General features: G+C 41.5%; 1 protein-coding gene across 22 annotated transcripts in view; it reads right to left on the reverse strand.

The window, feature by feature from the left end:
• Window positions 1-3,005: 3,005 nt before the first annotated feature.
• The window catches only part of ZBTB20 (zinc finger and BTB domain containing 20), a 473,219-nt gene continuing 461,660 nt past the window's right edge, over window positions 3,006-14,564 (reverse strand). For all 22 annotated transcript variants that reach the window (XM_039717811.1, XM_039717807.1, XM_039717813.1 and 19 more), the window contains 2 exons: window positions 8,855-10,462; window positions 3,006-3,778 (listed from right to left, as the gene is read on the reverse strand). In XM_039717811.1, the coding sequence (XP_039573745.1) occupies window positions 3,360-3,778; window positions 8,855-10,462 (2,027 nt within the window). In that variant the 3' untranslated portion in view covers window positions 3,006-3,359. The remainder of the gene's footprint in view (window positions 3,779-8,854; window positions 10,463-14,564) is intronic.

Consider the following 14,564-nt stretch of genomic DNA (forward strand, 5'->3'; position numbering starts at 1 on the left):
GCTTTGATTTAGGGAAGGATGAAAACTGAAGGATTAAAATTTTGATAGTATTTGGATTTTGGTGGATGTAGATCCTGATTCTTATTTCATGTTTACTGGCATACCTCTTCTGGTATCAAAAGTATATTCCAGAATATGCTACATCTTGACTACAGTTTACCAGGTTTACAATGGCAAATTAAACAGCTTTTCCCCAGACCTCAGATGACAAATGAGCAGCTACATATTTGTAAGCTGGGTAAAATTCTTCACTAGTTCCTCATATGGGAGAATATTCTTTGATACCAAAGATCTCAGAAAAAACGCTACTTTACCCGAAGAAAAACCTTCAATCCTTTTGTCTAGGTTCACCTTCCTCATTTTCTTCTGCATTCCAGTCTCCAGAACCTTTACTTTCTGTATAGAATTAGTGTGTCTAAATGGCACATATCAGTTCTCCCTCCCTGTGTCTTGGGCTTTGTCTTTTCACATCTTGATTTACATGCCAGCATTGCTTTTGCCAATGTGGTTATTAGAACAATATTTGTTAACGAACTTGTGCTCCTTCTCCAACCCCCTGAACTACCCAAACAAGTTGGTAACAAAGAAAGATGTTATTGTATAAAAGATTCAATTGCTCTGGCATTCACCTCAAGGTCTTTCTATGCTGCATATTGCAGCCAAGAATCTGGGCTTCAGCATTTAGGATCTGCTGAACAGTACCTTGCAGGGTACAGAAAGATTATGAGACTGAGCCACCTGTCAGGTTTTTCCCCCCAATAAATGGTAATGGAACAGGCACAGAACATATGGATGAGTTACCTGTACTGAATCACAGGCATCTGATAGAGAAGCCACATGTGTAAAGAACATGCAAAATTGTGTATGGAGATCTACCAAGTCAATACTCAGAAAGCTGTCCAGCATAAAAGAATGTCTCATGTGAAATGCTCAGTGTTCACAAGAAAAAAGTTTTGTAAACTTAAGAAAGCTTAATTTAAATATAGACACAAGTAAAAGCTAAACTTGCAATTTTTTCTTTTTTTCCTTTTTGCATATTTTTGTTAGGTGCTTCTTCTCTGCCTAAAATATGAAGTCCAGAGTGCAGTTGGTGTAAGTCCTCACATGGATTTCAAGCAAGACAAAGACAGTGTCAAACACTGATCCAACTGAACTAAGGACCCACGTACTTTGGGAGCTGGCTTTGGGGAAAAAATTCTTACACAGATACACAGAAGACAACTAGGGAGAACACCAATCCAAACACAATAAAACAAAATACAAAACACCAATATACATATGCAGATCAGGAATTAATCTTTCACACTGATCCTACATTCCTTTCATAGCTTTGTCTATGCAGAGAATGCGGGATGTGGCCCTTCAGTCAGACTTTATGCAAATGAAGGGAGGATTATTTGCAATGGTAACATTTTAAGTTGTTTTGGCATCAGCACAAATTATTGGGGGCAGGATCAGATTCCCACAGAAATATGGAAGCTCTCTAGCGAGCAAGGCAGGGATGAGAGAACAATACAGCAGATAAATTCTTGTCCAGTGACCAAAAAGAAGGGAAATCCTAGTTATTACACACTTCTAAACTTTCAATACTTTTTCAAATAAAGACTACATTTTATATCATCCCCAAAAACAAGGGAACATTGCTAGAAAAATCTCTTTCTCAAAAGGAAATGTCCTTCAGCAGAAATAAATTCTGAGATGGAACCAAAAAAGAAACAACAGAAGCTTGGTAAGAGCCAAAAAGAGAACCATGTAATTCAAAAAAACAAAGTAGCAGTTCAAATGATACTGCAGGATGCACAAACACTAGTAGATAATCTCACAGATGACTTCACAGAGCCCCTCATCGACCCAGGTAATTCTTGATTCCATTAGAAAACAGAGAGAATAATACTAGAAAAGAAAATTAAGAAAACATCCTTCCTCTTTTTTAAAATAAAAATCAAGATCATCTCCCCTCCCCCCCTCTATCTGGAAGCAGGTTAGCTAACCTTAACAGTCTCAATTTAAAATAAAATATATATTTTTATATATATTCATATATATAATAAAAGAGGAGATATTAGTGGCAGTGTATGCAAAACAAAAGAGAAAACAAAGAAAAATTACTTTTAACAATCTCACTTTTTTTGTTTTTTTACACAAATACTGTTGTAAATATATTAAAAAAATCAGCATTCTATCTGGTAAACGTCACTTTTGCCCCTCTATAAAATTTTGAATTAAAAAAGTCCCAACAACTCTTTTTTTTAAATTATTATTCCCCTCCCACCCTCTATTCCTCTTTCTTCCACAAGAATAAATCCTGATGCAACTTTTTTTTTTTTGCAAAGATTGTGGGAACTAACCCTTTTCTTGTACCTAGATCCATAGGTTGCAACCTCTGATATCTTTGATTTTTCTCTGTGTTTCTCTTTGCCTTCTGTGAAAGTCCCTCTTGATTGTGCTGAGGCCCTGTGCTCAGCGAAGACACTGAATAAATTACAAAAAAAGCCACCGTTGCTCGTTGTCTGAATCTTCTTGGTTTCTGCTATAAGGTGGTGGTGGTGGTACGAGAAAAGCAGCGGGGAGGGTGCGCCGGACAGAGAGGGATGGAGCAGAATCCAGGTGGGGAACCTCTGATTCTTTTTCCTCACCCTGCAGGGACTCCACACTATCCAAGCCACACTGCCTCGCATTCCCCTCAGCCCTTTTTGTGTGTTTGTGGATGCGTGCGTGTGTGAGAAAGCAGACACGTGGTGGAAACCAGCAGGGCCTTGTTTCCTCTGGTTGCTGCTCAACCAGAAGCAAAATATTCCACAGTTCTAACTGGGTACTGTGAAGTCCAAAAGCGGTCAGCAATGTGAATCATGTCCATTGAAACACTGCAAGCGGTGTACTTATAACGACAGTAGGCCTTGTAGATTTGTAATATATTTTGTTTGTTTCTTTATTTGTAGTGCTCTTCACAAGTGAGAAAAAAGATTTTTTTAATTTTTTTGTCTGTTTTTTAAATTTTTTTTGTGTTTTTTTTTTTTTTGTTGTTTGCTTTTTGTAGTAAAGAAGGGTTGTATTTAGAGGCCAGTAGCTAGAGATCCAACCAGTGGAGCTCATGAAGCACTACCTGGCCTTAAGGCCACCATCCGAGGGAGGTTGGGAAAATTATTATTCACCCAGCCTCCGGAAATGTAATGTACCAGCAGGCAAAAAACAGTTTTCCATGTAGTACAAAAAACAACAAAACGAAATGAACCCAAAAAAAGGAGGAAAATAAAGGTAAAAATGAAACAAAAATAATTTCTTAAATTCTAGTGCCATAGCTTTTTTTTTGTTGTTTCTATTTTTGTTGTTCATAACAAAGAGAGAGAGAGAGATTCTACTTATCCGTCTGACACATGCATCCTCATGTGGTCGTTGAAATGCTCGATTTGGTCAAACTTAGCTGGACAGACAGAGCAGACGTACGTGGTCCCCTCCGTGCAGGCCACCACGCCGGCAGGGACAGCCCTTGCGCCGGTGCCAGTGGCTCCAGGCGTGCCGTTGGTTGCACTGTGCAGAGCCACATGCCTCTCCAGCAGGGTCTTGTGGGAGAACTTCTTCTTGCAGATGTAGCACTCGTAGGACTTCTCCCCACGGTGGAGACGCATGTGCACATTAAGGGAGCTCTTCTGGGTGAAGCGCTTGTTGCAGATGCTGCACTGGTAGGCCCTCACGCCAGTGTGTGTCACCATGTGTTTGATTAGGTAATCCTTTAAAGAGAAGGAGCGCCAACAGATGCTGCATTGGTGCGGTTTCTCACCTGCCCATTACCAATGAGAGAGAGACAGAGAGACAAACAGACAAAAAAAAATCATAAAATGAAACCAGTTCAGTAGAACTCTTTGCAATAAACTAATAGTAAATCTCATGGGGGTCTTTGGAGAGGTGCTCTGGCTAGCAAAGAGTAGGTCTGTTAATCAGTGTTTTGACACACAACATTTTTTGCAACCAGAGTTTTCAAAATGCTTTACAAAGGGGGCTGTAGAAATTCCCTATCTAAATACAGTAAAAAGGAGCTCAGGTGATTTCTTCAAGTTCACACAATAGATAGACACTGACAAAGCCAGGACTAGAGTTAAAATGTCCTGGCATCTGCACCCAGTTTCAATGGCACAGCCTCTCCTGTCTGTGCTCCTGTCTTGCTCCTCATGCTCATTTCTACACAGGAAAGTCTCAACCATGCTACTTCACCTTCCAGTGCTACTATTTCCTCACTGGCATGCAATAAAACCAGGGACAAATCAGTGACTACCAGACAGCTAACCTGGGCCAGACTTATTTCAGTCAAATTGCTTTCCATTTCTCAGGACAGAAAAGACAGAGATTGTCAGAGGAATCCAACACTGTATAAGAGGTTTACATTTGTTGCTCCCTTTTCTGGTCAAATGTCATAGCTGAAGCATGTACAAGTAGTACTGGAAAAGGGAACCTCAGAACACAGAATTGCCTAGGCCAGCCAGCACCATGCAAAGGGCAACCTAACAGATAAAATTCCAGTGTAAGGCACAGGAAACTTGAATGATTTGACTGTCAGTTAAATCAAACACCTTATGAGGTAAAACAAGGGAGATAAAACATGTATGTAATCTTCCACATTGCCTTGTGTTCCCAGGACTGTTGTAAAACTTATTACAGAAACTCATATAATTGAACTCTGATCATGTTCAGACAAACCAGTGACTACAAGGATAAACTGGGAAAAATACTTAGCTGAGCACATATACAGTTTTTTTTCAGACTACTCTTAAATCCTCCTCATGCTCAGAGTTCTGAAAGATAAGGCATGGTCTCATGTTTCGTATTGTCAAGCAACGTTTTCATGATATGCTGCTGCACTGGTAATGTAGCCAACAACCAATGCTCCATCAAAAGCTACTTTTTAATTTGCTTTCTAAATCACTAATGGTATATTTCATGTGTGGAACTCATCATCCCCAAGGCTGTCAGGGATAGAGAGGATACCACAGCTCTGTAAGAATCAAAATGATCCTCTGTTTCACTGATTGAGAAAATTATTTTCCTGTGGTTATTCTCCAATTTCCCCCTGTTTTTTTTCTCTCCACAGACATCCTGCTTCCTTCTTTTTACAGTCTGTTTGGCACTGCTGTAACTCCTGAAGTGTCAATCTTCAGGGACCAAGACATGCCTGTGATAATATATAATTCACTCATTGTATAGTGAGATTACCATATGCTATTTATACTCAATTTTAAGAGGAGATAATTAAAATGGATTAGATGTGAAAGACCTACTTTTTTATCTCCTCCAAGTCTCTGTTTCTCTTTATTTAATGGTTTGCATGTATGATGGTGACATCCATGAATGAAATCCACTTGCTGCTCTTCCTTGCACTTGTGAGGAGTTTGTCCCTACTTGGTGAAAGACATTCACTCAAAACACTAAGTCCTTGCTTTCCTGATGGCTTTGCCACACACAGGACTGTGGTGTGTACAGACAGGCCTATATGAATGACACATGATGTGGAAAATGAAAGTGTGTCAGTTAGAATAATGTCTGATTAACTTACAAGAGGCTGATTGTATTTATGGAGCTCATTTTTGCCTTGGGCAATCCATGTCCCAGAGTTTGTAGAAAGTTGGTCTCCTCCACTCTAGATCCTGTTAAGATTGTGCTAGAAAAAGACCTTAATTTTTGCCTGCTTATGTTTCTAAGATACACTGGGTTGCAGCTTTTTAATTTCAGCTTCAAAGCCTTCCTGGGATTTCTCCTCTCCAAAGAATTGCAAAACTTTAGTTTTTCTTTTTTGTATGCAAATTTTTGTGCTTCCTAAGTGAGCACTGTATATTCTTTATTCCTGTGATTCTTCATTTTCAAGTTAGAGAAAACTTTGCTCAGTGAATTAAATGTGCATGTTCTTCCTTCTGCTTCTTTATTTTGTATTTGGCTGGTATTAGACTGCAATATGGGATGATTAGAATAATAGAATCCTGAGTTGGAAGGGGAAGAAGCAATGCCAGCACCTGGCCATGGTTCCCTTTTCCAGCCCCTGTGCTCCTGGTGATGTAGGCTCTGCAGCTCTTTGAACCCTAACCATAGATACTTGGTGCTGACACTGAGGCCATGGAATCAGAATCCCGACTTGGAAGGGATCCCCAAGGATCATCAAATTCCACCTCCTGGTCCTGCACAGCACCACTCCAAGAATCACATCATGAGCCCAAGACCATTGTCCAAGAGCTTCTCAAACTCTGCCAGGTTTGGTGCTGTGACCACTTCTTGGGGAACTTGTTCTAGTGCCCACCAACCCCAACCAAAGGTGAAGAACCTTTTCCTAATATCTAATCTAAACCTACCCTAAGACAGGTGCATGCCATTCCCTTGTGTCTTATCACTGGACAAGAGAGAAGAGGTCAATTCCTGCCCCTGCACTTCCCCTCATGAGGTTTCCCTTCAATCTCCTCCAGGCTGAAGCCAAGTGACCTCAGCCACTCCTCAAACGACTTGCCCTCATCCCATCACTGTCCTATCACCAGATTAGAAAGGTGTGGAGGCAGCAATGTTGGTGCTCTGCTGTGATCCCCTTGACATGTCTTTTGTAGCCTTTAAACCAGTATTAATCACAGCATGATATATGGGAAAAGCAATAGTGCCTTATAAAGTGCAGACAGTGCATACACTCTAGCACTGTATTTCCACAATATTGTGGGATATATTGAAGTAAGTCTACATAGAACATGGAAAAATAGCAATCTCTAATATGTTTGCACCCATGTGAAAGAAGAAAAGGAGGTTGGTTTCTGTTGCATGGAAAGCTAATCAGACTGTAGTTTTTCAAAGCATAAAAAACATACAGAGATATAGAGGCCATTAAGTTACTGAATTCAGGTTTATGATTAGACTCTTCCGTGACTTCTCTTGTGAGCCCCCCAAACAGAAAGATTAATTCAAACATCTGCATCTCCCAAGCTTCTCATTTTTTCTGTGGATCTTTCCAGGACCACTTTGCCTAGCTTCTTTCAACAGGCCTAAGGAAAAGTCACCCTGACAGTGGGAACAGAGGTCTCCCCTCTATTTTTGTAATGATCCTGTCCAGCACCGGACAAGATAGCACTTTATCTGAGGCTGCACACATAATGATTATTTTCAGGAGGGTTTTTTGAAGTGTAGCTCTCTGTGGGTTGAGGTAAAATTATTCTCCCAGGAGACAGTTAGCTCCTAAATGAACTTTTGAAATGATTTATCTACCCAAATCTTTCCTTGCCACTACAGTTCATTTTTTAGGGCATTCTCAGACCCACACAAGTAAAATATTAATTCATGATTCAAGATGCCTATCAATTTCCTCAGTTGGTATTACTTGTAGTAGCTAAGAATGCTTTAGATTTAGATTTAGGTTTAGGTCTTCAGTATTATTCTTTATTTGACTCCAAAACTGAAGTGCAGTTGTAGGGGAAATAAAGTGTCTAATCTCAGTGAAGTTATTTGTAAACCAGTCTTTTTAGCTTTTAGAACAAGGATGCAAGCAGATATATTTGACTGTGCTCTGAAGGGAATATTTTTTCTGAATACCATCACTATCTATGTAGCATTTTAGCTCCTCATCCACAACAGAGAGATGGAGTACATAAACAGACACAAAGGTAATCTTGGGATTCAGGACTCTTGATCCTTGCAATTGTACATTTTGTACCAGTCCTGAAAAGTTGATCTTTTTGTATATGTACATGTCTGCTGTAGATGTCTAGAGGAGTTTTTAATTTAAGTGATAAATACAGGTAAGTTGAACTTAAAAGTTTACATATACACATGGAATTGAAATTATTGCATCCAACAGAGAGGCATGGTGGGCAATGTTTCCAGGTTCTTCTCCATGTATCACAAACCCAGCATTTATTTTAAGATCTGATGTTAACAAATCCACTGCTTGGTGAAAGAAATACTCTTTCTCTAAACTAGAATGTCTCTCCAACAGCAGGAAGAGCCAAGGGCTAAAGCAAGCAAAGCAGTCCTGAACCCATGACAACTCTTCCATGTAAAATACATATCCTTGCTTTGAAGTCTCATAACAAGCTAGAAAAGGCAGTTTTGGCTCAGTGGCAAATATGGTTACCTATGTTATCTCAACAGATCATAAACTATATACTAAAGCAGCTGCAGTTTTAAACAGAAAGGTGTTGATGTTGTGTTCCATTGTGCTCCACATATATTCTTTAAATATTTTCTCATTGAATCCCATGTTTCTGTACTCACAGCTACTGATGCCTCTGACTTACCAAGAGGGATTACAGCAGTTAGCCTCAGTGAAGTACAAAAAGACTTTCTGACAAAACCCCAGATTTACTTTCTTATAGTAGTATGTGAGATCTAGAAAATCTGTAGCAGTGTGTGTAACATCCAGGTCTGGACCTTCTGCTGCAGCTCCACCAGTAATGAATTTGCCCTAACCTCACCTCTACTTGAGCTTAATTCCCCCATATCTGTAAAACCTACAGGAGGATGCCCTTTCTTAGTAGATACAATTTTTCTTATGACCTGTTAGTTTCCTCTCTTCCACTTAATGTTGCCTGGTCAGCTTGCAGGGTACAATGAATGCTCACCATTTCCTTGGATGGATGCAAGATGCATTTTACTCCAAGAGAAATGAACTTGTTTCTGCACCATGCACAGTTAGGCCCCTATTTGGGATCTGTAGTTTTCTGCAGGGACTCAACTTCAGTGCAGTAAGGCCAAGAAGTGTTCAGTGACACCAGCTCCCTGGATAAGCCCTCCCTCCTGTTTATCCTGGGGGCTGGCAGGCTGGAAAACAAAGTCTAAGTCCATGGTTGTAAAGGGCTTTCTGTGGCTCCACATGCAAGCCAAAGGGAAACACTCTTACCTGTGTGTACAAACATGTGCTTGACGTAGTTCTGTTTGGCGGTGAAAGTCTTGTTACAGAGAGTGCACTCGTAAGGCTTTTTTTCGCCTTGCCCACCCGCTGTGCTGTGGCCTGCAGACGGGGCCAAGGGCTGTGGGGCCGGCAGCTGGGCAGTAAAGGTTGACAGGCCGGGCTGGGACACTGTCACAAACTGTGTCTGTTGGCCAGCTAAAGGCTGGGGCAGGCTGAAGAGAAAAGGCTTAGGGCCACTGCCAGCAGACTGCGTGGTGAAAAGGGCAGGCAGGTAGGTGTTGCCAGCTGTTCCAATGACCTGAGTGTTGCTGGTCAGAGTCAGTGGCATCCTTAGATTGCTGGTGAGGGTTTCTGTCTGGCGTAAGTAGATCTGTGTGGTTGGCAATGGCTGGGCAACAGATGTGTTGACAGAAGGCTGCAAAGCCCCCTTTTCGGTGCTGTTATTGACTGTGAGCACTTTGCTGTCCATTTCAACATCATTGCTTCTCTCTGGTGAGGAAGAGTTGGCATCTACATGTTGCTGCTGCTGCTGTGGTTGAGTGCCATCAGCAGGGACATCATTTTGATCTGCTTGAGTAGGTTCCTGCTGCCCATCCCGGCCCAGACCAGCCATAAACTGCTGCTCCATGGAATCAGGCTCAGTGCCAATGGAGGAACTGACACCCGAGTCAAAACTCTCCCCTTTGGGCTCGCTCTCAGTGCCTTCTGCTTGGTCAGTGTCCTCAGTGCATTCCTCAGACTCATTGCGCTCAAGGATCTGCACCCTCTGTTGGCCATAGTAGTCATAGTCATCCTCCATCTCCTGTTTAATATGGATGTTGCCCATCAGGGTTTGAATTCGGACAGGGCGGGGCTGCTTCCGGCAGTGTGTTGTCTCTGGAGTGGTGGAGAGGTACCGCTCCATCTGCTGCGACCGTTCATGGATCCGGGTAATCCAGCTGGGGTCTTCTATGTGATGGTCCCTGGGGAGTCCCAGGGCTGTCTCATGGTGGCTGACCACAGCTCCACTGTAAAAGGAGCGCTCCCCACTGCCATTTTGCATGGAACAGGCATAGAGGGCTGAATAGATCCTGTCCACACTGTGCTGTGAATGGCTCTGCAGGTAGCCAGACTCTGTGTCAGTGCTCTGCCCCGATGTGCCTGATTCAGGTGTTCCCCTGGGTGTCTCTTGGCCAGAATCCTGAATCACTGGGTAGACATCTCCCACGTTTTGTGAGACAATCCTTGTGCACTCATCAATCACAGTCTTGATCTGCAGGATGCTGGCGGCTGTGAGGATTTGGAGGGCCTCTGACTGGGAGACCCGCAGCACCCCGCTGTACATGAAGTCAATGAGCTTTTGCACAGACTGGACTGACACCACTGAGGGGATCTCGATGTCACTGTAGCCCAGCAGCAGCTTGTCCTGGAAGAAGGGGCTGCCAGCTGCCAGCACGCAGCGGTGGGCGCGCAGCATGCTCCCGTGGATGCGGACCGTCACGTCACAGAAGTGGCCACGGTTGCGCTGCTCGTTGAGGGTCTCGAGCACCGAATTGCTGAAGTTGTGAAGGTTGATGCTATGAATGCGCTCTGTCATCCCCTTGCAACTGATGTTACCTGCAGCAAAGTGGGTGACAAAAGCAAACAAAAAAAGAACAGAATGAGTCTTGTCCTCTGCAGGGTCACAGTGAGAGTGCTGGCAAAGGCAACTTCCCACTGTGTAAACAAAACTGATCACACTGGAAAAACCACATACAGAGGCATCAGTAAGAACACATCATTTTGTATTGCTACAAGTAAACTTCCCTACTCAATTCCAGAAGCTCAAGTCCTGAGCTTTGGACAAAACCAAATGAAGACTGGTGTAGCTAGACCTGAATTCCAATCACACTCCTGAGATTTGGACTTCCCATCAGTTTATAAAAAAAAGCTTAGAGCCAGCCAATTGTAAACACTGAGCACATGGATTAAAGCTGGATTTTAAACTCTGGATTGCATTTGTGCCAGAAGAGATCAGAATCTATAATGACCCCAAGCTGTTAATGTAAAAAGTACATATGAAAATATGATTTCAATCTAGATTGGTATTTTAAGGAATTTAGATCCTGTGTTGCACAGTAGAGTAACGTGTATCAAAAAAACTAGCAGTCACTTTGTAAAATCCAAATCTGGTTCAAGATTTAGGCTGTAAATGTTCCTAAAATCCCACGCAAAGTTTTGTCTGGGGTTGTGGTTTAGAACATTTGCTACCCAATAGTGACAAACAATTTTCTGAAAGAATCCAAAGCAAGAAGTTAATATGAGCTGTCCCCTTCATTTTTAGCATATCCCAAGTTCTGACTTGCACCAGAACGCCATCAAGTAGAAACAAATGTTCTCCTGCTGTTATTTACTTGACAGAAACTGGAAAATTACAGACATTTACTCCAAGGAAGATTTTGTCTTAGTTTGGCTGAATAATCTAAATAGAGACAGTTTAGAAAAGCATCTAACCAATTTGGATGCAGAGCTAACATAATCTTCAAAATTTACAAGTGACTGAAAAGAAATTTCTCAATCTGCCAACCCACTGTTCCCTATCTTCATCTTGCTTGCTTTGGTTTCAGTGCCTTCCCATTTCCTTTCCTGTTCTTTACCAAATTTTCATCTATTTGGATTTTGACAGGCAGAAACTACGGTATCACCTTTTAATTATAAAGAATCAATTGTCCCTTGAATGGTAAACAAATAAAACACTATTAGTAATTCTTTTAAGCATTTGTAGTACATGCAGCATCTTGGTTTCTAGAAAATTAGACAAAGTAATGCAAAATCACCACTGGTACTACAGGCATTTTGTCTTGCGTATTCCCACCAAAGATCTAACCACTCTTGCCATAATAACTTGGTAATGTGTGAGCATCCAAAAAGAGAAGTTGTTAAATGTGAGTAAATTAAACTAACTTATTGTCACTGTCTAACAAATGTACAGAGCAAATAAATAGCACTGGAAACAGTTCACAGGCATACACAGGCCTTTTAGCCCAGCAATGTCTCTCTGCTCCACCCCAAGGAGTGCTTTATGTCTCATCCACAGGCAGTCGAACACTACTCACTGCAAGTTGCAGGCAAATGTGGCATCCTCCCTGCTCTGCCTTTTTCTTCCCATTTATTCACTACATCTCAAGCACCCTCTGTTCTGGTGTTTCCAAGAGAAACCACCTGGACAAAAGTGGCTATTTTAATTCTTTTAAGTAGCTGATGATTAAAGGGAAGCACAAAGGTCAGGAACAAAGGGGCCAAGCTGTCTGAAGAAGTCCCATGTCAACAGATGTAAACCAACCTGTACCAAAAGGTCACTAATTTCCACATGTGATTAGCATGCTGAGGGGATGCTCACATAGAAGAAACAAGGAGGAAATCACCACCACCATGATGGAAATTGTGAAATACAGCTGTCTTGTTCATAAGCTTAGCCAGGAAACCTGAACTTCTTTCTCTAATGGGACTGACCATAGGACTAGAAAAACACCTTAGAAACTGGGAGACTTTCCTTCAAGGGCATTGTAACTATTATTACACAAAATAATGTAGAGAAGAGATGTATTTCCTCCTCTTTCCTGATAGAGCAATTCTCCAGAGGCCTCCACAGCAGTTCCAGATGCTTCCCTGCCAAACGTGTCAGACTGTACAAGAATCCAAAATGTATTTACACACAAAGTCAGAATCCTTGGCAAAAGCTTCATACCAGTGGGGCAACCGAAGAGTGGAAAATTATTGATAAATAGGTGACTTACTATAGGCCATAGCAAGTGACTGTACCCATTTATCTCCATCTATCTTTGAGGAGTATCAGTGACTACTTGGTTTGCTCCTAGGACTCACTTTCACAAAAACACATCTCTCTGTTAGGTTTTGTCAAATGAGGTATTTCATAATAAGAAGAAATATACAGCAGTCTAACCCAATAACCCAAAAATCCTACCTTTAACATGCACAATGCCAGAGCTGCTACAGACAGGTCACTTGACTTGAGAAAAGAAACTTTGTTACTATGCTCCTTGGCAGACAAAATTAATTTTGTGAGCAGAACTCTGAAAAATGCTTCCTTAAGACATCCTTTCCAGCAAGGTGTGACATGTATCATGAGACTGAATGACTTCCTGGGAATGTGAATTCCACCATTTACCCACATATCATGTACACAAAGGAGGAAGGACAAGATTCATCTATAAGTTTCAACAGCCATTCTCAGGTCCTGGCTGTGGGAATCAAGAGTTGTGTAGCTACAGTGTATTTGGTTCTGTCATAGTTTACTATGGGTGGAATTTAGGGAAATCCTTAGCCATCTTAATGAAAACAGGCAGTTGAAATTGATCCTGGCTACAAAAAAGATATTTGTATGCATTCGTAAGAGTAATGTGAATAGCTCTCCTATAGGAACTGATCTAGGATGCACATTGTGTTGTAGGAGCTGGTCTGAAAGCCAACTGAGCACTTCATAAATGGCATTATTTTTTACTGCTATTAGAGTTTGCCCTTAAAAAGATCCTCTCATTGTTGGAACATCTACCACTTCTTCAACCAAGAAGTAATTGAAATTTACTCCTTGAGGCTAAAAGAAGGATGGTTGGAAGAGACACACAATAAATGGTAAAAAAGAGCGAATATGGATGTTGAGGATGATTTTTCTAGGCCACCTTCCTTGACATTCAACACTGTAAATCATATCTATCTGAAGTCCAGGCAAACAAATAATTTGTGTATGTGTCAGAACCACTACTACACAACTTACATCAGTATAAAGACCAGTTTTAACAAATTCCAGGGATTGGTCTGCAGCAAAACCTGCTGTTCAAGGCAGATCCTTTCCCTCTTTGCACGAAATCAGGTCCAGATCCAAGTTTTATGGTTGACCCCTATTTCATGCTGTTCTAAGCTGAAAGTCCAAAGGTGATGTTGCTCACAAAACACAACTTGCCAATGCAGATTCTAAGTAAATGCCACATTCTGACAAAGACTCCTAGAGCCTTGGACAAGCCAGAAAGTGTGTCAGCTCCTCACAGGGCCCAGCTGCACACACACACACTCACCTACTTGTCACTGCACAGAATGCCCAGTTCAGGAAAAAGACTCCTGTCTAGGGCTCTCCTCAGGCCTGCCACTCTTTTAAACTCAAGACAGTGGGAAACTTTATGTGAAATTCAAGTGGTCTTTGTTAAGTACTCCCTTTTATTTTTGTCCAGTAAACATGATGTAGAGATCCCAATGGACTTATTCTGAGAAACTCCTGTAAAATGGTTTTGTCCCCTTTCTGTGAAGCAAGTTCTGATTGGAGGGGTATTCACAAACCATATAGGAAAGAATGGGTGTGAAAATGCAAAGGCCATTCTTACCCAGATGGGCAATGAATAGGCATTTGCCAGTTAAAAAAAAAAAAAGGGGCAGAAAAAAAAGAAAGGAAAAAAGCCCAGACAACTGCACAGATTATGCACATTTGAAATCCTCCTGGGATACAATTTGAAGCTGGCATGGTATAAAGGTGAAACATATTACTGTGCAACTTTGAAAAAAGCTTCATTTGCCCGTATGCAAATGTACCGATTAAACTGTCAGGCTATTCACAGAAACATGCATGGAATTCATCCTCAACTAGTAAGAAGGAGCACAACGTGGATGGGAAAGGAAAAAACTTTTGTTGTGTAATACATGACTGAATGCTTAGATTAGTGTTTCCCTG

The sequence above is a fragment of the Passer montanus genome, unplaced genomic scaffold (genome assembly GCF_014805655.1).
Source record: "Passer montanus isolate IOZ18808 unplaced genomic scaffold, ASM1480565v1 scaffold39, whole genome shotgun sequence".
NCBI lineage: Eukaryota > Metazoa > Chordata > Aves > Passeriformes > Passeridae > Passer > Passer montanus.